The sequence below is a fragment of the Theropithecus gelada genome, chromosome 6 (assembly GCF_003255815.1).
Source record: "Theropithecus gelada isolate Dixy chromosome 6, Tgel_1.0, whole genome shotgun sequence".
NCBI lineage: Eukaryota > Metazoa > Chordata > Mammalia > Primates > Cercopithecidae > Theropithecus > Theropithecus gelada.
This window is the reverse complement of record NC_037673.1, coordinates 62,372,254-62,397,693: the sequence shown is the minus strand read 5'-3', so window position 1 is coordinate 62,397,693 and position 25,440 is coordinate 62,372,254. Positions and strand designations below refer to the sequence as shown.

Below are 25,440 nucleotides of genomic sequence, written 5' to 3'. Positions count from 1 at the left end.
TGTCCTGCCTCAGTGACTTGATGTATACACTGGGAACAGCCGTCAGTCTGAGAAAGGTCAGTTGTAGTCCTTACCCTACAAGTCCAAATTTTAAGGAACATGAGTTCCACGATGAGTTTCGTCATGCTTCGGCCGTGCATGGACCAGTCAGCTTCCAGGTGTGACTGTAGCAGGGCTTGTCATCTTTTTCAGAGTCACTTTGCAGGGGTTGGCAAAGTGCTCCCGTCCACGTACAGCTCACAGTCTGTGATGTTCAAGGATGGTCTCAGAGGTTGGGCCTGCTAGAATAAACTGAGTTCAACACCTCTACACAGTTATGTTCAACTGGGCTTTCTGATACTGGGAGCAAGGTGGTGGGGTTTAGGGTGTTGCAAACTTCAGTGGTTATGTGGAGATTTTCACATAGCAAGCTTTGGTACTTGGTTAATCTAGCATGTGTTAACCAATGATGTCCTTTGGTAGTCATTAAAGTTACCACAGTATGGGGGGCCTTTGTTTTCAGGTTTTGCTCAAAGGTTCGTTTATCTGCTTCTTACTTGTGCTAACAGGGACCTTGCTGCCAGGGCCCTTAGACATGGGGGCCAGCCTTTGGAAACCCCGTCTAGTTGTTCTGAGAGATAGGCCGCTGGCCTTCGCCAGGGCCCCACAGTCTGGGTTAAAACTCCAACTGCCATTTTTTTCTCTTTCTGACACATAGGGTGTAAAGGGTTTTCTCAGGTCAGGTAGCCCCAGGGCTGGGGCCAACATGAGTTTTTCTTTTAACTCATGAGAAGCTTGTTGCTGTTGGTTGTAATAGATGTAGTTTATCCAATCTACATTTTTATTAACTGTCACCCACCAAAATATTGACTCAAATCCTGCCTCTATTTGATTTCAAGCTTTAAATTGATCTGGTGTTCCCCATGGGACTCCATAGACATGAGAGTTGAAAGACCCATAAGAGGCTTCTCTCGCTTTACAATGTCTTATTTTTCCTCCCTCTGGTTGATGAAATGCCAGGGTGAAAGGGATAGCCAACTGGACTAAAGTACAAGTGCCACTCCAGTTATTCAGCAGAGCACCCAGTAAAGGTCCACCACAATACCACCACACATCTGCTCGAGGATGAACAAGGGCTGACTGATTGATAAGCTCTTGAAAATACTTAAGCTCACTGCATTCCTTCAGGTCTCCAAGGAACACTAAGTTTCCTCCCTGTCGTGAGAGACATGAAGTGAACTTAGTGTTGGGAGATGGAGGCTGGATGACCCTCGAGGGCTGACCCGCAGGATGCCGGACTTTGAGATATAGCCGAGAGAGCTTGGCACTACTTATTACTCCAGGCTGTAGAATCCTGGAAGAGAGCTACCATGCAGCCCACGCCTGGTCTACTGAAGGACCACCTTAGTGGAAAGGGGACAATCTGGGCCTCTGGCCTGCTACGTGCACAAGCATAACAATTGCTTTTGTTTAACATGCAGATGGAATATTTGATCCATTCCAACCAGGCATTTGCATCTTGGTATCCTGTTTTAATTGCCAAAGTTTGTTTTAAGTCTAACTTTTATGATCCTCTAGTAAAACGAATGTATGATTTTAGGAAATTACAAAAACTGGTTGGGGTAGTCCATCCTTGCTCTTTAGTGGTCCACAGAACGTTGGACCAACTATGGCATGAAAGCTCTACATTGGGGGGCAAGACTCCTGGTTGACACTGGAGTCTTTATCGAAATTTACCCAGATTAAATGGTCCTAATTTACTAATGCCCAGTCTGAGGAGAGGCAGGAGGGACAGAGGTACTTTTCTGAAGTTGAGCGCTGTTTTTGACTTGGCAAGTCCCCACAGGGTATAACAAGGCAAGCGTTAAATGCAATAGTTTGAGGCAAAATTGACTTGGTTATGTTAATAACTAAATGGTCAGCAATAGAGCGAGGGAAGAAGAAAGAGTAATAGAATAGATGAAAGCATTAAATTTTTCTTAGCTTTAATTTGGTAGGATTTTCCCCTGGGACTGTGGCCCATGACTCTGTAGGGGGTGGCACTTTGTCTCAGGTGTGATGAGTCCATCCCTTTTCTTCTCTATGAATGGCAGTCTCGGTGGTTAGCAGCACAAGGTAGCGTCCTTCCTAGGCTGGCTCGAGTTTTTCTTCTTTCCACCCTTTGATGAGAAGGTGATCTTCAGGCTGGTGCTGGTTTACTGGAAATTCTAGGGGTGGTACCTATTCTAAAAGACTTAGTTTTGAGGGAAAGGAAAGTGGAAGATAAACCAAGTATATAATTTCTAAGAAACTGACCTTTGTTTTAAATGTGGGGACATCAGCAGTGGACTTTATAGTCCTTGGTGTCTTTCTACTGAGAAATTTCCTTTAGCATCTATTTTTATTAGTTTTTAGACAAAAGAAGCCAAACACCATTTTATATTTGACAATGCTTCCTGTATGATTTTTATACCAGATAATCTAAATTTTACCTTTATATTAGTGTGCTATTAATGTTAAACTTAGTTTTAATAAAACTTTGTAGACATTTATTCAATTTTTAATGTTGGGCCATAAGGTAAGATTTTTATAGACTCTTTTTAACCTTTTATAATTTTTATTAAAGAGCAGGTTAGTGCTTTAAGAAAAACTCATGTTTTTACTTTAATGTCCAATTCACAGAAAAACTGGTTGATACCCGTTTAACTTTAGCCAGTATGTTTACACACAGATTTTTATTTACAATTAATGTTTTAAAACTTGATTAAACCTTCAAAACAATATATATTTTTAACCTTTTAATGTAGGTAAAAATTTACATTCTTATGCCTCCTTATAATCCTTTTGCCAAAGGTATATTTTACTTCCCTTATACACCTTGCACATAAACTGTTTTTTTTTCCAATAGTTTTACATTCAGGAGGCCTAGTTACTTTTAAATTATATGACATTTCTTGCATAAATTCTATTTTTTAATAACTTTTTTTCTTTCATGACTTTCGCAGACAATTGTTCGATATGCCTCAACTTTCTGACTTATTACAAACATTTCTTTCTTTAAACAACCAGTTAATTTATTTCAGGACAAGAATTTACCATATAACACTCTTTTTACATAAATTCTGCCCCCCCTTTTTTTTCAAAGATGATAACCATTCTTTTCCAAAGTGAACTTCTTTTATGTCTGTGGACTAGACTGTCTAAGGCCACAAGATTAGAAGCTACTATAATACATGTTACACTGTTAACTTTTGGCAAACTTTACTTTTGTTGAAAACCTTATAAGTTTGGGATTTCGATTATCCTTTGCTATTAATAAGACCTTGTTTAATCCAAATTAACTTAGAATTGGGATAGATGGTTTTTTTTTTTCTCCTTCAATTACCTGGGAGGAACCATCCATCCTCCTGTCCTGAAGGGAGTTCCTCCTAGGTCTGGTCGGACCTTTGTATGGTAATTAAGATTTAGATCCCCTCTTAGGAAACCTGCTGGGTTAAGGGAATTTTCAGTGGTTAATGTTAAATCATCCTTTTTTTTTTTCCTTAGGATACTTCTGAACTGGTGAGGTGTGCTCACAATGAGGTTTCCTCTAAAAGTTTTTTTTTTTTTTTTACTTTCTTCTGTTAGCAAAGCAGTTGCTGCCAGAGATTGAATGCATCTGGGCTATCCACAGGTTACTGGGTTAAGGATTTTTGATAGGAAGGCCTCAGTGCTTTCGGGATAAGCCCTTGTTTACACTGAAAACAAAGTGATATTAGAGTGTTACAGGGTTACAGAGAATACCTTTAATTATCAATTGTAGGTTTTAAATTTACCTTGGCTTTTAAAGGAATAGGGTACACTGGGTTTTTTTTCCTTAACTACTTGTATATTTCTCTCTTTCTCTCTTTGACTTTCTGTCTTTCTCTCTTTGACTTTGCATTTGCCTTTGTCTCTTCCTCTCTCTCTGCCTGTCTCTCTCTCTCTCTCTCCTTGACTCCCTGTTTGTCTCTCCATCTCTTCCTCTCTGTCTTTTCCTCTCTCTCTCTTTGCCCCTTTTTCTTTCTCTTTCCTCTCTGTCTCTCTGCTGGTCTTTCCTTGCCTCTGCCAGCCGCTTATGCTGCTGTTCTCTCAACCACTGGTTGGAGGGCAGGGGGTGGGATCTAAAACCAGCTGTAACCAAGGGTTTATGTACGGGAACTGGCCTGGGTGCCCTGGCTTACAGGTTACCTTGTGCCATACCTTTGAAACAAGGGACCTGTCCAGGCTTCCTTCTGATGGCCAACCCACCTCTAATGCTGGCCAGTGTATTTCACACAAAGTTCTAAGTTTTCCTGGTGTCATAGTAACACCATAATCTCCCTTAAATCCTTTCTTGAAATTTTTCAACATAGTTCCTAGTGGGGTGGGCTTACTTTGCGTGTGACCCATGCTTCTTCGAGACAAAACACCACGCTAACACCACACGCACACCACGAAACAAAGAACAGATAACAAGGGCACACACATACTTTTATAGTTCACACAAAACCAGAATCAAAACCAAAATCAGAGTATCCAGAAATCCAAGCCAGGTCAAAACCAAAGTATCAAGCAATCAAAGTCAAGTCAAAAACAAAAACCAAAGTGCCAGTACAGGCACACTGTGGGTGATCAGGCCACGCTTCCCCTCAAATGGAGTGGCCAAGTTCCAAAGACTAGTCTTACCAAGTTTCAGATGTCCAGACTCCAAGTGCCAGTTCCTTCCTGGTGTTCAGCCACTGCGTTGATCCTCCATGGGGGCCTGCCACACACTGCTCTGGTGAGGCGTTCCACTCGGGCAATTGCCTACCCAGGAGCACGCTCAGGATCTGCATCACTCAAGCTGGCCAGAGTCCCCCATAGGGATGCTCCACAGGGCAGGCCTAAGCTGCCTAAGAGGCTGCCTCAACCGTCTGACCATCTGTTAATCACCTCACTTCCTGGTCAGGGAACCAAGACATGTAGCAGAACAAGCTGCAGACAAAACCCCTCAGACACGGAGTTAAAGAGGGAAGGACTTTAATCGGCTGGGACCTTTGGCAAGACTCACGTCTCCAACCAAGCGCCTGTTTCATTCATTTTTGTATCTCCCCAGTCTAGTGTAGTTCCTGTAGGAGATCTGGAAATGTTTTTTGCATGAAAGGTATATATACAGTGCTTCCAAATGTTGTGGGGAAGGTCCTCCCTTGATTGAGGGGAAGTATAGATTTTTTTTTTTTTTTTGAGACAGAGTCTTGCTCTGTTTGCAGGCTAGAGTTCAGTGATGCAATCTTGGCTCACTGTAACCTCCACCTCCTGGTTCAAGTGCTTCTCCTGCCTCAGCCCCCCAAGTAGCTGGGGCTACAGACACGCACCACCACACCCAGCTAATTTTTGTATTTTTAGTAGAGACAGGGTTTCACCATGTTGGCCAGGATGGTCTTGATCTCTTGACCTCGTGATCTGCCCACCTCAGCCTCCCAAAGTGCTGGGATTACAGGCGTGAGCCACTGTGCCTGGCCTGAAGTACAGATTTTTAAGGAAGGGTCCAGATATACAGGGGAGAAAGCTGGAAGACTCAAGTCAGCTACTATGTTAAATAGGTGACTTCTAGAAACACCTGGAGATGAGGTACATAAGATTTGTGACATAGGGAAAAACATCCTTCCCTCAGTATGAAGAACAAACAGAACCAATTCTAAAGAACAACTTCCTTAGATTTGTAACTGATGTATGGGGAAAAGTTAAGAGATTTTCTGTGCAAGAAACCTTCACCTGTGACCAAGTATTCTTAGCGACTCGGCATAAGAATAGTTCATCTAAATCAACCCTGAACTTGCTTTACAGAGACAAGTTCTTGTGGTCTACTAATAACATACAAATTCCTTTTAGAAGACCACACCCACCAAGTAGGAAACCAAGGATTCCACATTCCAAAAATTAGCAGAATCTTATCACAGCTGATGAGGCCAAGGATAGAGAGGAATAGAGGAATCAACCTATCCCCAACAGAGCAAGAAAATGAGTTAGCCAAGAAAAGCAAATGTTGGATTTAGCTCTTCAAACCCTTAAGACAAAAATAAAAGTACCTCTGCTTAAAAACCTTTAAGGAACTTTGTATCTGAGAGACTGCCTAGAACTTAGTATATGTGTATATTCTATACTAAAACACACATTTACTTGAAGAAAGACTTTCCTCAAATTTTCCTCTGTCTTTAAACTGTCGTGATTCAATACTATTTTATTTCCAGTGTACTCCAAAATGTGGTCCAGGATTCAAGCATCGGATTGTTCTGTGCAAGAGCAGTGACCTGTCTAAGACATTCCCAGCTGCACAATGTCCAGAGGAAAGCAAACCTCCTGTCCGCATCCGCTGCAGTTTGGGCCGCTGCCCTCCTCCTCGCTGGGTCACAGGAGACTGGGGCCAGGTAAGGCGTTTGTACTGTGGACTCCTGCTGAAATAGCACCTTGAGACACAAACCTGAGGTTCCTTGTGTGATCATTGTAAGGGCTTGAGAGATGAGTAAGAATTAACACGTAGAAGTCTAGGTATGAGGCATGAGTGTGAAACTGCACAAACCACAGCCGCCACATGTGGACACATACAGAGTGTGCCAGTGATTCTCCCACACCCACACACTTCCAACTTCAGATTCTATTCTTCAGATCCATTGTAGATTAAAATTAAAAGAGAAACAGAATAACCAGTAGAGATTTGAACAAGCTACCGAAACTTTGGATTCTAGTCCCGGCTGTCTCAGCTGTTAAAGGAATAAATCAGTTAACACCAGTGTCTTCATTTTCCCACTTGCAAAATAGAGAACTCTTAAACTCACAAAAAAGTTGTGGGGTTTTTAATTAGTTTGATACTGTGATTGACAATCCTTGAAATATTAGTAATACTTATTCATTAATTGATTTGTTTTTATCTGATGGATGCTATGAATTGGGAAAAAAGTATATAGGAATTTTGGTATGTATTTTTATATTAGACTCATTTCCACCTTAAGTTCCAATTCTTATTTTTTTCTGTCTTATCTGCTTTTAAATTGTGTTATCTTTCTGTAGGCCACCTTAAATTCTATAAAAACAAGTCGGTTCTCAGCACAGTATTAAAATTTTGTGAAGTAATATGTTAATTAGCTAGATTTAGTCACTCCACAGTGGTTATATACTTCAAAATATCATGTCATACATGATAAACAGACATAATTTTTTTGCCAAATAAAAAAATTCTTAATAAAAAAGACCAAGTTGGTATATTTAGATAGAAGGAAAATTAAGTATTGTTCTTCTAAATGTCAAAGAGGAAATCTATTAGGTTACATTTTTTAAAATGCCCCAGAAAGTACATATCTAACCAATCAATGCCCTTACCCTGTAGTTTCATAACTGACCTTGTAGCAAGTCATTTTCTAATATTTGAGGCTCAAATAAATCATAATGACATATTGTGATTTATGCCAATATGATTTTGTTTGTGCTCTGGGTCTGCCTTTACTTATTAAAAATGGCATTTCATATAAGTAGCTGCCAAAACTCTGGCCAAAATTCAATATTGCCAGAGTACAGTAACATCTAGACACCTCTTTCGTTTCATTTGGGAGAGGGCAAAGATTTTCAGTACCCATGAAGGTAACTAAGTATACTTGCTCTGTGCTCAGCACTTTGAGGAGACAAAAGAAATATAATCATAAAATTAGTAGTGCTTGGCATCTCTATAGCAGTATTTAGTTTAATTTGCAAAATGCTCAAGTAGAATACACATGACAGTGTTAAGCACTGTATGCAGTTAAGTGTCAAATTATGTTTCACTATAGAAGTGTGACAGCTTCACAACGCATGATTGATATGATGCTATTAAAGAATCAGAGCAGACCTGCTACATGATTTTTATTTTAAATCAGGCAGGCATTTCCTTCTCTATATATTCTTTGTTGCAATCTACTGTATAAAAGTCAGTTGGAAGTTTTTGTGTTTTAGTAATTTTGCCAAATTTACCATTGTCAATTTGAGATTATTCTTTTAAAGGTTGTCAAGTCCTTTTCTTCCCATTTACAATTTCAATTCAGTTTCCTAAAATTCAAAATAACCAGTGAAAATACATTTTCAAAGATGCTTTAATATATTAGAGTACATTTATTTCTCATTCTGTATGAAAACTGTTTTTTTTTTTTTTTTTTTTTGAGATGGAGTCTCACTCTGTCGCCTAGGCTGGAGTGCAGTGGCACGATCTCAGCTCACTGCAAGCTCCACCTCCCAGGTTCACGCCATTCTCCTGCCTCAGCCTCCCAAGAAGCTGGGACTGCAGGCGCCTGCCACCTCGCCCGGCTAATTTTTTGTATTGTTAGTAGAGACGGGTTTTCACTGTGTTAGCCAGGATGGTCTCGATATCCTGACCTCGTGATCCGCCCGCCTCAGCCTCCCAAAGTGCTGGGATTACAGGTGTGAGCATCCACACCTGTCCGAAAACATTTTTTTTTTAAGGCTCTTCATGAATATCCTTACAAGTCCTGTGGGTACTTTCAGAGTTTTTGCAAACAAATCCAACAGGGCTTCAATTTTTTGACCCTGTAAACATCACCATCCCCTGTGTTGGCACCAGTTACTTCCTCATGCCTTTGATCCCACATTTCATAGGCTTTCTGGTATTCTCGATGGCAGGCCCATAGACTAACCCAGCTTCATTCTTCAGCCTCAGCAGCTGATCAGTCCCAAATGAAACTAAGCCCCTCGGACAGTAACTTCAGTCCTGAAGAGACTGAATCCCAGAGTAGATGCAAAAGGAGAGGGAGACACGCTCATTTGAGAACACAAGACTGCTTCTCAGGTTTGTGTGGCTTGCAATCCCTTAGAAAACCTGAGGGACTTATTTAAGCTCTTTTTTTTTTTTTTTAATGACCCCATCACCAGGCTCCACAGCTGTCACTGCTATTACATTGAACTAATAGTTTGATCACATACAGGACACTCCAATAAGCCACCAGGTTATTTACCTGCACACCTATAATAAATAGGGAGCAATAGTGATTTCCTAGCCCTACAATCTCTCATTATTCTACTTCATCACAAGGATTTTCTCATGACACTCCTGCTAGAGGTCACCAGCCTTGCTGGGAATTGTTGCAGTGATAGCAAGAAATCTCTATGTATTATCTTCTGGGAAGTATATTGAGTCTATTTGCTAGGGAAATAACATGATGTTTGACTTTCCAAACCAGTTTGATAGTAGAATGACCTAATCATACACCTCTCAAAAATGAACCACATGTGGGCTTTAAAAGTTAGTATTGTGGCTGGGTGTGGTGGCTCAAGCCTGTACTCCCAGCACTTTGGGAGGCTGAGGCAGGAGGATTGCTTGAGGCCAGGAGTTTGAGACCAGCCTGGCCAATATAGCAAGACCCTGTGTCTCAAAAAAAAAAGTTCATATTGTGTTGCATTTGAAATGACATAGTATATTTTTTACCTCCTGAAAATTGTTGAGATTAATATTTTGTTTCTTTGTGTCTTTGGATTTAGTGTTCTGCTCAGTGTGGCCTTGGACAGCAGATGAGAACTGTGCAGTGTCTCTCCTACACTGGACAGGCATCTAGTGACTGTCCAGAAACTGTTCGGCCTCCATCAATGCAGCAGTGTGAAAGCAAATGTGACAGTACCCCCATTTCTAATACTGAAGGTGAGTTTTTCCATGGAGGAGGGGCCTGTGGTTGCTAATGACCCACCTTTACTGTACTGTTCCCAGGGTTTGAAGAGCACAATAAACCCACTACTGTAGTGTAGTTTGAGTAGAGCATTTGTGAAAGCTGCTTATGCAGACAGCAATCAGGAAACCAAAGTTTTTTCCTGACTTTTTAACTAACTTTATGACCTTGTTAAGTCACTTAACCTCTCTGGAGCTAAGTTTATCTATGAAATAAGAAATTGGAGTAGATAATCTCTAAGATCACATCCAGCCTCATATTCTATGTTTGATTTATATTAAGACTTTAGAGATGTTTCCTAATGAACTACTCTTGAAGTGCAAACTTCTGTTTCTTTTTGGATATGACAGTGGATCTCTATCATGCTGAAGATTTAAATTCATTATTGTTGTACATATAATGAAAGTATATGTTTGAAACTACTTGCATTTTAAATGCTAATTTTCTTATCGTAGAAAAGTAGAAAAATAATTATGTAGCTGTTTATAAAGGAGAACAAAGGTCTTTGTGCTCTGGAATTTCTCTTTCTGTTTTTTATACATTGGGAAATCCCTTTATTAACAGCAGATGCCCCACCCCCCCACCACAATTCTGACTTTTAAAAATCTGTTGTTTAAATGAAAGTAATTTCTTTATTCATTTAGGCATTCATTAGGAATTTCTCAAATGCTACTATGTGCGAGTCACTGTGACAGAAATTATTAGGAATGTGAAGACAAACATGGCATAGTCCAGAAGTTTAGACTGCCTTCTCACATGAAAATACAGGCAGGATCAAATATATGCACATGAACAACATCTGAAGCCACAAATTTAAATTATAAGGCCCTGAAAAAAACCTATCATGAATATATAGTCAAATAATTTGTTACTATTTTTCAAGTGAAAACTGTATGTTTATAAACATCTTCAAGAGAGATCGCTTTATTTTGATCAACTCTGTCTAATTCAAAGGATTCTTAAAAATTATATTCACAATTTAAAAGTGTTTTCTTGGGAATTTTGTTTTAAGAAAGTGATCTTGTATGACAAGATCCAGACACCTTGCATCTTTGCAGATGGTCTGTTTTGTATACTTAAGCCTCAACACAGTGCACTTATTATACACATAATTACTCTTTCAAAATGTATAACCCTATGCTACATCAATTCAAAATCACAACTTTTAATTTTGCAGAATCTCTGGCTTTACTGCTACTTCTTTTTTGTCCCTTTGGATTCTGGAAATCTACCTTTCCCTCTCTTGAGAAGGGCTCAAAATCTATAACAAATAAAGTATTTTTCTTGGAAAAAAATTATCTTTTAAATTATCTTCGAAAAAAAAAAATCTCTTAGCTGGGTGCGGTGGCTCACATCTGTAATCTCAGCACTTTGGGAGGGTTGAGGTGGGAGGATCACTTGAGCCCAGGAGTTCAAGACCATGCTGGGCAACATAGTGAGAACCTGTCTCTACAAAAAAATTAAAAAGTTAGCTAGGCATGGTGGTGGGTGCCTGTAGTCGTAGTTCCTTGGGAGGCTGAGGCAGGAGGATCACTTGAGCCCAGGAAGTTGAGGCTGCAGTGAGCCCTGATCATGCCACTGCACTCCAGCCAGGGCAACAGACTGAGACTCTGTCTCAGAAAAACCTCCCCAAACCAAAACAGAACAAAATCTCTCTTCTGTAAGACTCCAGCAATAATTTATTTTATCCATTGTAAGTTAGTTAGCAAAAGATCACATGAATTCGGGGTTCTCTTTTTCTTTCAGAATTGGAAGATACAAGGTTAAGGTAGGAGAGAGGATATAACTGTCATATTAAATTAGTCTATGTTGGGTATTATGTTAGGCCCTTTATATAGTCTGTCTTATATATCTCACATACACAAATAGATCTCTCTCTGCAAGTCTGTGTGTGTGTGTGCGTGCATGTGTGTGTGTATATAATCTTATATAATCCTGACAACAAGCTTCTAAGAGTTGTTATTACTAATGAGGAAAGTGAGGCACATGGGAAGATAGTGATTTGCCCAATTTAAAGACTAGGAAGTAGTAGAGTCAGGATCTGAACCCACATTTGGTAGGGTCCAAGTACCTGTCAATTTCAACTATATTTGCAGGCTATTCTTAATTTAGTCTTTAAAGTAGGGTTTTTTGACATAAAAGCAAGAGTTTCTGATTTTGAAGTAAAACATTTCTGGCATGACTGTCAGCCTAATTCAATAGATTAAGCCTAAGTCATTGCTGAAAGAACTGCCTTTTGACATGCCTAAAACAATGTAACTGTTGGAGTTATGCTCATAGCTTCATTTTAGACAATTTTAATAATTTCTCTAAAATCTTCTCTATAATGCATAATCATTATAGATAAACTTTGCAGTTTATATATAATAAGTTTCAAAACTATTTTCAGAGTAGGCAGAATATCATTTGTACCTGTGCTAATTTCTGCCTTAAGGGAATTGTCTTAAAATGAATAGGTGTTAATTTGAGGTTTCTTGGGTTATTTGGAGAAACACCTCATGGTTATTTCATCTATCTGGCTAATCACTTTTTATTAATATTATTCTAAAGTAAGCAGTAAAGACAATATATTTAGACTTCTCAGTAAAGGAGGAAATTTTTAGGAAATTATTAATCCTGCTAAGTATGATTCATGTTAGAATCATTATTATCTAAAGATGTCAGCTCATTTAAAAGAAAGAAGATAACTCTCTTTACAAAATTAGATTTAAAGTACAAATGATATGTCTGTCATAATGTGTTTTGTGTTCTCTTTAATTTCCCAATAGCATATATGGAATGCATTTAAATATCTGAAACTATTTGTTCATTTAATCAGCAGCTAATTATTGAATGCTTTCTATGGCCAGCCTCTGCTATTTATTAGGGAAAATTCAAATATATTTATAAGTTCATAGTCTTTCAGAGCAAATACTTAAATGAAAATTTTTTTAATTCAAAAAAATTTGAGAAAAGAAGGTGGAATGTGTTATGTGGAGCAGTTTACACAAGTGCTCAAATGAAGGACCAATGACTTCACATTTTCCATCAAGGCTGGCTTCATAGACTAAGGAATCAGTAAGCCATCTATATAACACATACTTGGAAAAACCCAGTGTGTACCTTGGGAAAAGTGAGTAAAACATTATGAACCGAATTATAAGTTTTCATCCATAGAGATATGGAATGGACAGATAACACAGATTTCAAAAGAGACAAGGAGGCCGGGCACAGTGGCTCACGCCTGCAATCTCAACATTTTGGGAGGCCAAGGGAGAGGATTGCTTGAGCCCAGGAGTTTGATACCAGCCTGGACAACATAGGGAGACCCCTTCTCTACAAAAACGTTTAAAAACTAGCTGGGTATGGTGGCACGCATCTGTAGTCCAGCTACTTGGGAGGCTTAGGTAGGAAGATCACTTGAGTTTGGGAGGTCAAGCTTGCAGTGAGCCATGATCACACCATTGCACTCCAGCCTGGATGACAGAGTAGAGACTCTGTCTCAAAACAAAAATTCGAGAGAGAGAAGAGGTTCTAGTGTGAAAATAATGCAAAAGTGGTCTGTTATGGTTTGTAGGAGGCAAATCATGGAAGAAAAGAGGCTGGGCGTAGTGGCTCACTCCTGTAATCCCAGTAGTTTGGGAGGCTGAGGCAGGCAGATCACCTGAGATCAGGAGTTCGAGACCAGCCTGACCAACATGGAGAAACACTGTCTCTACTAAAAATACAAAATTATCTGGGCCTGTATGTAATGCCTGTAATCCCAGCTACTTGGGAGGCTGAGGCAGGAGAATCGCTTGAACCTGGGAGGTGGAGGTTGTGGTGAGCCGAGATCATGCCATTGCACTCCAGCCTGGGCAACAAGAACAAAACTCTGTCTCAAATAAAAATGGAGAAAAGAAATGCCTTTTAGCAAGGAAAAGTTAAGAAGAAAGTTGGAGAAGGAGCAGTTTCTGGTTAATGCAGGAGAGTGGAAGAGGCAGAAGAGGATCCCTTTTCCTCCAGTACAGTCAAATTGCCATGACTCATAGTACGAGGCTACTGAAAAATCACTTCAGCTCTACCCCAAGACAGGGCAGGATTTGGGGAGATGTATTAGGATCTAAAATAGAGTTTTTCAGTTGAATCTCTATGAATGAAATGGGCCACAGATAGAATGTTGAAAATTGTTTTGACTATCAAGGTTTAGGTAATGGTCTCCCTCCTGTCAGTATTTCATTATGAAAAAAATTAGAAGTTTCAAACATACAGCAAAGTGGAAAGAATTTTACAATGAACATCCACCATCTAGATTATATTACTTTTAATGGCAAAAACTACAATTACTTTTGCACCAAACCATAGTGTTATCATTTACTGAACATGCTTTTTCATATATGTGCATATATCCATCCATCCATTATGATTTTTTAAATAACATCCTACATTCATCCAATCATTTATTTATTTACTTAGCAAACATACTTACCATGTACTAGGCACCAAGACTATGAATGCAATACAACAGGTTCCATGTTCTCAAAGGTTTAGTAGGGTTGGCAACATACAATTAATTTTGACAATATGAGCAGTACTGTTCCAGGGGTGGGAAGAAGTGACCATGAGTGCACAGAGGAGCAGGTAATCAGCAGAAGCATCACAGAGAAGGAAAGCTGAGCTGAACATGGAAGATAGGAAACAGTTTACCCAGAAGACATTGAGATGCGGGGCATTCCTGACAGAGGACAAGTGTGTACAGTCACAAGGGCATGGAGGCAGTTCACTATCGCTACGGTGGGTTGGCAGATGAGCGGGCAGTGCACATGAGGCTACAGAGAGAGAAGCAGGGACTTGGTTTTGGAAACTCCACATGTAGTGGAAGGAAGCTAGGACTCTATCTTTGGGTTTTAGGGAACAAGTGAAAAAAAAAAAAAAACTGGGGCTTGACATGCTCAGGATGACAGAAGGGTAAAGGAGCAGAGGGAGGGCAGCCTTGTGTGGGAGTAGAATGAGAAAGATTTGTTCTAAGAGTCCAGGCAAGAGAGGATGGAGGCATGAACTAAGACAGATATTGTAGGGATTAAAAGGAGAGTGATGAACTGGGGGAAAAATAATAAAATGAAAGGAGAATAAAAAGAGCCTGATGAACAGTTAGACAAGGAGATGAGAGATATGGAGGTATTCAGGATGACTCCTACATTTCAGATTTAGGTAACTGTGTACCATCATTAATCATGAAGGAATTCAGGCATCTGTAGGGAAATTAAACACATTAGTCCCCTGAAGCTTTAATAAGAAATGGAATTTGAATAAGATTTAAAAATGAAATAAATGGAGAGAGATTGAAGAAATGGAGGGAGGTCAAGCAACAAATGATAGTAAGGGAATCAGAAGCAGAGTTTCAAAAAATTAAAATAGCAAGAGGGAAATGGGAGGAAGAAGAAGGGAGATACAATTTGCTGTGTTCAACATCTGCTTTAGTTTTTTTGTTTCTGAAAGCCTTTGGCAAAGGGTTAAAAGATTAAAGGCATGATCTTGACAGACTGCCACTGATGAGGGTAACACCATGTTGCTGCTAAAAGTGAATTATAGACACCCTGGGTATCAGTAAATTTGAAATGCTACTCAGAGTAATTTTTTAAAAAGTACATATGTCAGTTGGGACTAACCTACTCAAGCTCACCTGAAATTCTATGCAAAATGCCATTTTATTCATCTTTCATGCAGTTTCAAGTTCCCTTGTAGTTTATATAGTGAGTCTTTTCAGCTTCTCAATAGCACAAGGCACTCTGTCACAGAGTATTTATTGCTGCCAGGTAATGATTCATGGTGTGCCAGGGGCTGGTAACCAATCCAGGAAAGGTGTGGTTAGTGTACAATGGTTTACCAGCCCAGGATGTCTAATGGTGGCTTTGGTGGCTCTCAGACTCCCTCATGTAAATAGCTCTGGGAAAGCTTAGGCAGCTCCAGAAATCTCGAACCAAGAATTTTGGTCAAACTAGCTACCGCATTTGGGTTTTAATGTGGCACCTGATGTATGAAAATCAGTAAAGGAACGATAAAGGTCATTTGAAGACTTTGGTTTCAAAGAGGTGAGGAAGGCCAGTTTTTTTCCTTACCACTTCAAAGAGTTCATAAGTCACTTAGCATGCGGGTTCACATTCCTGGCTGTCTGGTCTGGAGGGAACCCTGGATTTGGGTTGAGATTATACCACCTCCAGGTTGAATGTGGGTGGCATCTAGGGAATAAGACTAAATAAAAAGAAACAGAAAGCAAAGAGAGAAAGGAATGGTCTAGTCTGTGGGAAATTGAAATCAGTATGAAGTTCAATAGCTGATACCATCTTGCTTCAAGGATAAAAATAAGCTGGTGGACTGTTCTATTACAATGAATAATGTTAGGTTCCCAAGCAAAAGTTGCCATTTCATCCTTTTCTAGCCTGAATATCTAAACTGTCAAGGGCTCAAGTACACTTTATTAGGAGAAGTATACTGAGTTAACATTCCCCACCCCAACTTCTGTGCCACGCATGAGCAGCCTTTGCTATCTCACTTCTCACCAGGTCCTGCATTTCCATGGGCAGTTTGTCAGAAGTACAGCTGTTTGTACTTTTTAAATCCCAAAGATAGACCTTTAGGTGCCTAAGTCATAATTCTTCACTTACTGTGTTCTTCTGAACCACATAAGGAGTTTACAGGAACAGAGGGCATGCATTCTCCAAAGAGAGATGCTGATGGTCCAACCTGGTCATGAAGGATATCTCCCAACTCCAGTGAGACAAGTAGGCAAGCTTTGCAACATTCAATGAAATAAATGCAAAAGCCATGCTTTGAGGACTTGGTCTTGTATTTCTTGGACCAAATCAAGCCTTCAAAGTAACAATTAATTTGAACCTAATTGCATTCTAAATTCATAAACCTCTGTTCAGTGTATTTTGAAAGCATGTCTTTTAGGTCAGAGTTTTGAAAGGTTAATGTAAAGCACCTGGGGAAAAACCCATTGGCACATCAATGATAAGTAGGTTCATGTGTTACCTATGAAACAGGGTGTCTAATTTTATCATTCAACTCTACCAAAACCCAGATTACCAATGAGAGCCACTCCAGCATGCCTGGCAAATTACTTCAGATTCTAATAATGGATCCAGTTCACATTGCAGGGCCTAGGGGCTGGCTTTCAGCCCTTGATTTATTCCCAAGTCTCCCTGAGAAGAATTTGGGAATTCTCCGTAAAGCCATTCTCACCAGAAGTCTCTAGTCCTGGGTAAAGTGTAACTTTTCTTTCAAGGGTGGTGTGGGGTGTAAAAAGAGGGGAGAATAATTGGGTTTACAAAATGTTAACTAGAAACCACATGATGAGGACCTCTTACCTTTCCAGTATCCTCACAGAAAAGGGTAGAAAGAGTGTCTTGTCATTCTTCTCCTAGGAGAGTACTTAACTGGTACATGATGATAGTCGAAGAGAAAATAAGGCTCCTTCATCTGAAAATCCTTGACCCACTGGCTCAGATTCCACTACTTAGAAAGCAGTAGATAGATATAAGTGTGTTTGCATGAAGAAAATACAACATTAAAGCTCAAACCTTCAAAACAAATTAACTACAGAGTGATTATAATACCAAAAAACTCAAACTAAGTAATTCTTTTTAATGGATCTCTTGGTATTATTTATTTGCACACTGTGCACTAATTGGGTACAGAGGAATTTTTAATTTTTAAACATTTTAAGTGTCAGCTAGAAAGCAATGCCAACTGTAAATCATTCAGAAATTAAAACAGAACATTTATTATTGTTTTAATTTCAATGGGATATGTGATTTAATTTATGTACAACTTTTCCAGAATATTTTTGTTGTTGTTGTTGGGTTTTTTTGGTGTTTTTTGTTGTTGTTTTTTGTTTGTTTTGTTTTTGTTTTCCAAAAGTAAGTTGTACTGCTCAAGGGTAGAAGAGAAAAGGCTTTCATAATTTCACTGGGCTTTAAGGATGAGGCAGACTAATGAAATAAGTTTTATAATTAAGGCCTGTCAATGACATCAGCATAATTTCAGTAAGCACAACAAATCAGTCCTCTCTGGCTAAGTTAAAAGTGGTAGATGGGTTGAATGCCCCAATATAATTTAAAACTGGTTCTAATATTTTGAAGATTACATTCAGCTTTCTGTAATAATGGGGCTTTAAAACTTCTTGATGTATCTAAAATCACCTTTTCACTTGTGTACTTTTACAAAATTTGAGGAGGAATATATAGTGACAAAAAGTATAAATGGATAATTCAGTCTATTCTAAATAATTCAGATGTTATTCTGGAAATCTCCTTTTAAAAAACATATTTCCCCTTCTCTAAGGTGGCACAGCAAACTCTTAAAGAAACAAAACCTGACCAAGACGCTCCAAGTTGATTTATCAGTGGTGTCAGCCAAGAATACAGAATCAGAGACAGGTAGAAACTTCTTGCATTTAGATGCTAAGAATATTGCTGAAATATGAGTGGCTCTGGAGTCAGATAAACCTGTTCTTAGACCAACTAGCCGTGTGACCCAGCATGAGTTTCATAATCTTTTTGAGCTTATGTTTTACTGTCCATATAAAGCTGACATTTTATATACGGTCACTGTATAATATACAAAGGTGGTCCCACAATATTATAATATTATATTTTTACTGGATCTTTTCTATGTTCAGATATATTTAGATACACAAATACTTACCAGTATACACAAATACTTGTGTTCCAACTGCCTACAATATTCAGTACAGTAACATGCTGTACAGGTTTGTAGCCCGGAAGCAATAGGCTATACCATGTGGCCTAGGTGTACAATAGGCTATACCATCTAGGTTTGTGAAAGTACACTCTGTGATGTTTGCACATTGACAAAATCACCGAACAATGCATTTCTCAGAGAATATCCCCATCATTGAACAACACATGACCGAACTTACAAGGATTGAAAAATATATATATTTATAATATATATGTTTATGTTGTGCTTTACACAAATGATATGCTTGATAAATTATAATTTTTAATGCTGTCACTACTAAATTAAGCTCTTGTGGAGTTAAAAGACAGAGAATAAAAGATGAGTCGTGGTTGGTGAAGAGATTTTCATCAAATCTAAAGATGTAATGAACTGATTCTTCTAGTCAGGCCAGTTCCTAGAAGGCAAAACCAAGAAGTAGGAACTGGATCTTCCATACAGCCTAGGAATCTCCATATTAATGTCTGATTCCTGGAAGTCTCCAGATCTCCCACAGGTCTTTCCCCACTCCTGCCCTCATCATAATTTTCTTGCTTTCTGTTTAATAGCTTTCTTTTATTTTGCTTAAATGTGTAAATGTGTAACCCTTCCTGATACTATATTTATTTTGACAGGGATCCCAGAGAAATAATACATGATGGTTGTTCTCAGAGGCAGGTGTTTTGCTGTTAATAATGAGAACTAATTAACAGTGCTTACTCTGAGCTAGGTGCCATGGCACATGTATTATCTGCATTACCTCATGCAAACCTCACAACGTCCTATGAGTAGACTTTATCATAGTCTTTATTTTGGAGATGAAGTGAGATTTAGAGAGGTGAAGTAACTTGGCAGAGGACAATCAACTCCTAGAAGAGGCAGAACCAGAATTCACCCCCAGGCCCACCTGAATCCATATCTCCTGCCCCTAACTACTGGGTTATGTTGCCGCTGAAGGCAACTCAGGGGACACTACTAATCCCTACATCCCTAAGCTCGATCCTGTTCCCAGAACCTACTGACTTCCTGCTTTCAATCAAGTTAGTTGGGAACTAACTTAACAAGGGTATTGGGAAGTTCAGAAAGGAACATCCTGATAGCCGGCCACCAGCCTGCCCACAGGCTAGATGCTGCCTCTGAACAAAAGGCTGTGTTCTGGGCCTCTGCATGTAGAGAAGAGTCTTATTTCTAGCACTCATCTAAGGAACAGAATCCCTGACTGTTCATATTTGGGTTTTTTGTTTGTTTGTTTTTTGAGACGGAGTCTAGCTCTGTGGCCCAGGCTGGAGTGAAGTGGCACAATCTCAGCTCACTGCAACCTCCCGGATTCAAGTGATTCTCGTACCTCAGCCTCCTGAGTAGCTGTGACTACAGGCGCATGCCACCACACCTGGCTAATTTTTGTATTTTTAGTAGAGATGGGGTTTCACCATGTTGGCCAGGCTGGTCTTGAACTCCTGACCTCACGTGATCCACCCACCTCAGCCTCCCAAAGTGCTGGGATTACAAGCATGAGCCACTGTGCCCAGCCAACTATTTATATTTGTAATAGCCTTAATTGGTGAGTGGATAGGCGGGTGAAGGGAGAAGCAATTATGAATATTCTATTTCATTTCTTATGTACTATAATTTAGTCAGATTATAAAGTTTAAATCTAAAAGGGAAATTGGTGAATTTGCTTATAATTTGCTCAACCCAGAGTTTTCTTGGTCCAGCTACTCTTCCAAAAATGGAGTAGTAAATCTAATGAAGTTGTGCCCCAGGAAATACTCTGGTTTGTTTTGTCTTCAAACTGACTCGTATCTTTAGGGCAGTATTTTCTCAGTAGTAATTCAAATATTGCATCCTCATTGAGATATTTGGAGTGTAGCTCCTTGCTTCCTTTCTGTCAGGCAATAAAGATACTAATAACTAATAATTGTAATAATAATAGCAATTCAGTATCCTACACTTATCCCATACTTCCTGTGTTCCAGGCACTGCTCTAGTTGACATTCATAAGGATACACATGTTACATGTTAAATGTTACATGTGAGTGTGGGTTCTCTAATCATTTCTATTTTACAGATGAGAAAACTTAAGCACAAAGAGGTTAAGTGATTTGTCCCTTCTACCTTCTTCCAGCTAAAACTTAAATTTACTGAGGATCCTAGCGTGAAAAGTTTTAACTCAGATTTCTAGCTATTAATCTCTTTGTAAGTCAAATGTTGAGTAAGGGAGTTAGATGGTGACAAAGGTTATGTTTTCAGAGGATTTGGGAGTTCCAGTTTCAAATTTTAAGACTTTCACCAAAGGAGCATTTAAAAAGTGAGGTCAATAAGATTGTTATCTTAATCGTCAATAATGAGAACTGGGAACTTTTCCATTTCTTTGCATTTAATTTTCCATGTTTATCATATGGCCCATATGATAAACTACAATGTATGTGATCTCTTAGAACTTCAGTGGGTTTTTGAAGCCAGGAAAAAACAAGCAAACAACAAAAACTGTTCTGTAACATGAACTTTACCCACTGCCCAGCCTGATTCCTAATTACCTTCAACAATTTACCCAGGATGCTTCAGTATAACTACCTGGAAAAATGAGGGTGGAACTTTGGTTCTAGCAGGCATGTGAAAATTTCGTTGCTAGGTTTACAGAGTATCCTAAATCTCCAAATAAAAGTGACAAGTATACTGGAAAAGAATATTATTACTAGCAGTGTTGTTGTATGGGGCCAGGGGGAGTTCTGAGAATCAAAGGCCCGTGTCCCTTTCTCTACACTGGACCCTCATCCCACCTTCTGCAACCAGCCGCAAGGGGAGATGGAGAAAGAATCATTTATTCACCTTCCGGCTGCAAGAACTGCAGACTGCAACTGTGGCAGTTCTAGCACTGAGGAGAAAATACACATAGGAAAAAAGAAGACCATGTCTCACTTCCAAATTAAAAAAAGACATTTCTACATGTTTCCATAACCCACAGACTGCTGCCATTTGAGGCCAACCCCTCAAAGCTTTCTTCTTTGTCTAGTGTAGTTGCTGAATCTAGGCCACTCTCAGCAATCCTTTTCATTCACCCAGGCCCATCCCCACGCCTCACAGATGCAGAGATTCTCTGGAGACATGTGTACTTTGGTATCAAACAGTGCAACTCATGTTTGATTTTGGATAACCTTGCACTGTTGAATAAAATAACCCTTGAGAAAGAAGCAATAAAAGCGCTGTAAGAAAAATGACTCATGTTTCCAAGCTGTCTAAAGTGATCACTTATCCCAGCAAATGGTAATTCTTTCAAGACACAGTGGGCATACACCATACTTATAAAAATCTGGAAGGAAAGCCTTGCAAACATTTTTTTTAAATTGTGTTAAAATATATCAAAAGAATGTTTCTAGTAGACTGTACCAGGCAGGGTATGCTTAAAAACAAAAACAAAAACCACATGGAGGTCGAAGCCAAGGTGGATTGACCCAAAGGGGGCCCTTGCTGAACATGCAGGCCGCATCGGCTTGTTTATGTACTTGTTTATGTGCCTCTAATTGTTTTCCATTTTCTGCCCCCATTCGTTAGAGTGCAAAGATGTGAATAAAGTGGCTTATTGCCCACTGGTGCTGAAGTTCAAATTCTGCAGTCGAGCATACTTCAGACAGATGTGTTGTAAGACCTGCCAAGGACACTGACCCACAGAAAGCCAGAGAGAGTGCCTTGTCATTTCATCATGGAAATGCGTCCATCAAAGAGAGCCACCCAGAGGAAGAGGATTGATGTCCTTGCAAATGCATTACCCTGTGGAAAACGTAACCACTGGTCAGCCCTAGCTGACAAGATTTCAATATTATTTTAACTTCTGTGAAGTGGGATTTATTGATCCAAAGTGCTGGACACAGTATTAGGAGGGAATGCCAGATTGGAGAGATCCAAACAACACAGGGAGACTTGCTTACTGTGGAGCGTTTGTGTTCTTTCGAGTAAATCCAATAGCCTGTTTACCTCCTTGGACCATTAAGATAATTTTTGTTATGGACTTAGCAATGACACTGAATCCATTTGTATTTAAAACTGTTTAAAATGTAGCTGTTACGACTTGGTCAACTATGGAAGTGAAGAAGGTTCAGAATTCTTAAGTCATAGCTTAAAAATATTTACTGTACTTTATCTCACTACAACAGCACCACGATTTAAATTATAAAACGGGCTTTGGACTATAATTTAAGGAGCAATTATAAATCAAAAGTAATGAAAGTTTGTATTATTTTTCTTCATTCCACTTAATTTCCTTAGGAATAATCCCCCGGTTCTGAACACTGCTGTGAGCCATATATAAAACTATATTAAACTGAACAATAATGAGGGGCATAGTTTAAAGCAGTGCATCAGTTACTGCAGCTGTGCAAGTCTATAAACTCAGTGCTGAAAGACTGTGGCCAACTTGCCATTGTGCAAGTAAAGCTGAGATTTCCATTAAAACTTTAAGAGAAAAACATTTCAATTTCATGCAGAAACCAGACCTGGGGTATGGTAGAGACTAAAGGACCAGGCCCTTTACTGCCACCACACAGGATGCCTTAGTTCTTATTTGAGTCCCCCCAACTCACTTGTGTTTACATCCACTCCAGCCACAGCATGGCTTCTGCCCTTTGGATTGCTGCACGCATGTTGAGCTTACTGAGATGATACCATGCAAAAGATAGACTGGCTCGGTAACAACCAGGCAGACCCTTTTGCAATTTGCTGACAATTACGATGGGTTCCAGATGTCCCTTCTTTGATATGGTAGAAGGGCATTTATTTATATGACAGCAAATGTGTGTGTGTGTGCGGGCGCTTTTAAGTGTGTGGATAGATGAGTGTGCTTGCACATAATGTGCTATTTCTGTGAGTTTTAAAGTAGGCAAGGGATAATAACCAAAGAAGAAAATTTCATGAAGACTAGACATCATAAAGCATAATATTAATAGTCACTCAACCAAGTATTTTGTATTTTTTATGGATTCTCTGAATGGCAATTAAATGTGAAACCCAGTTTCTTGGGCAAGTCAAATTCTAGAATCACATCCACCTAAATTAAAATGACTAGCTCGTATTTTCCCTATCTTCAAGTTTCACATCCTGCTCATCAAAAGACTTGACAGCAAGACTTAGAATGAAAAAGGGTACTTGTTTTATATTAATATTTTTTACTTGAACACGTGTAGCTTGCAGCAGGTTCTTGATGAATGTGCTTTGTGTCCAAAATGCCTCCCCATTGTACACAGGTGTACACCATGCATGCATCAACACCTAAAACTCAAAACTAAATGGCTATTTTGTAAGGTTAACACTTTCAGTTAAAGAGCATGTTTGACTTGATTCCATCATGGTGCTCTTAAATTACATATCAGTGTGTCACATATATCATGATCTAATGCAGATGACTAGGTTTTTTCCAAAAGACAGACAGACCCTCAGACACCAAAAGCCAATCTAAACTCCCAGATTTGCTGTGGACAATCAGCATGGAATGTTTTCTGCACTCTCAGTCATGACCACCTGTATCTTGTTACCTGCTTTCTCTCTCAACACCACAGTTCTCAACCCTGAGCCTTCCAGGGAGAGCTATTGATGATACAAGAGGAATCACCAGGGCCCGGGTCTAAGATGCCATTAGAAGACCTGCCCAAGTGCCGTCTTAGCCATTCAGTGAAGGGCAAGCAGCCCACGGGCAGCATGACCCGAGCACTGAATTCCCTTGGGCCTTTTCAAAGACCAGTTAACTTGGTGCTAATGTGCCCTAGTGAAATAAAACAAAGAAATAAAAGGTGGGTGGTTTCTGTGGCATTTTAGGCATAGGTTTGCAATCCAGATCTGATTTTCTCCAACATAAATATCAGCTCATGTTTTTATTTCAAAAAGATTTCTTATTACCGAATAAAAGCTATTTTTTACCTCACCTGGAAACTACCATTGTGAGGGCCATCCCCCAGGCACTCCACAGCACCTTGGCTGATGCTGGAAGAGGAGGGCAGCCAGTGTCACTTCCGGGATGTGCTCCAGTTCTGAGAACAAAATGCAGGCACACCTTGGGGGCAGAATCAGAGTGCCTTTCTAGAGGGAGCCACGCACAGAATGTAACAGGATGAAACAGTTTCAGGTAGGCCTTGAATTTAAACCTGAGTAGGTTAAAACAATTCTATTTCATAGCACATCACAATACTGCTGCTACTCTGTAGCCACCCCCATGGCTACATGATGCCCTATTCCTAAATAATAACAATACGATTGTCAGTGGAGGCTGGGCCACCATGGCAGACCTTCAAAAGTAGTGAGCTACGTAGACTACTTAGAGAACCCCAGGGAAACTGGTACCCTACACCTGGGAGCAGTATCTGCCACTGGGATAAAGGTCTACTAAAAAAGGAAAGGTAAATGTACCCTAATGATTAACCCCATGAGATTCATATGATGTCCAAACAGTCCATTTCATTAGGAACTTTTTTATTTGAATGAATGTCACATAGGTATCCTCAGTAACACAGAACAAAATTACCTTTGTATTATTGTGATTAGTTGTTGCTTATTATTTTATACTCAGTAATAATGTGGTACACTGTTAATTTTTTTGCTTTTGTAAATTATATTCTAATTTATTGCCATGTTTCCTAACACTTGTCCTACATTCATTCTCCTGCTTGTAATGAAAATGAAAAAATCATTGTAACACTTGATGGAGTGAAATTCCACGCCAGGCACAGAATTTTTTTGACATAGATAATTTAGTAAAATAAAAATTCAGCTTATAATAATGATACAGATTGAAGTTGTCTGTTCCCTGAAAAGCCTGTGTTAAACTTGCAGTACTGAGAATGAATTCCCTTGGGATACCACACTTACATTATCCAAATTATCCAAGTATAATCTAGGATTGGGATGATTTGCTGTATCCTTATTACCCTCCTCAGAGATTGCATCTATTTCCATGTGTTTTAGTCCTGTCTAAATGCAAGAGTGTCAGGTATTACTGGTGGGGCTACATCCCCAGCCACCATCAGCCACTGCTCTGAGGCCCCAAAGGAAGTCCAGACTGGTGGCTGCCACACCCCCTCAATTGCTAGTGCCCAACTCTTTTGCTCTCCTTTTCTTT

At 39.4% G+C, this 25,440-nt stretch overlaps 1 protein-coding gene across 1 annotated transcript in view; it reads left to right on the top strand.

The window, feature by feature from the left end:
• ADAMTS6 (ADAM metallopeptidase with thrombospondin type 1 motif 6) overlaps positions 1 to 25,107 on the top strand; it is a 326,707-nt gene extending 301,600 nt beyond the window's left edge. The window contains exons 23-25 of the mRNA XM_025388157.1: positions 6,189 to 6,365; positions 9,457 to 9,613; positions 21,891 to 25,107. Coding sequence (XP_025243942.1) covers positions 6,189 to 6,365; positions 9,457 to 9,613; positions 21,891 to 22,000 — 444 coding nt within the window. The 3' untranslated portion in view covers positions 22,001 to 25,107. The remainder of the gene's footprint in view (positions 1 to 6,188; positions 6,366 to 9,456; positions 9,614 to 21,890) is intronic.
• The last annotated feature ends 333 nt before the right edge of the window (positions 25,108 to 25,440 follow it).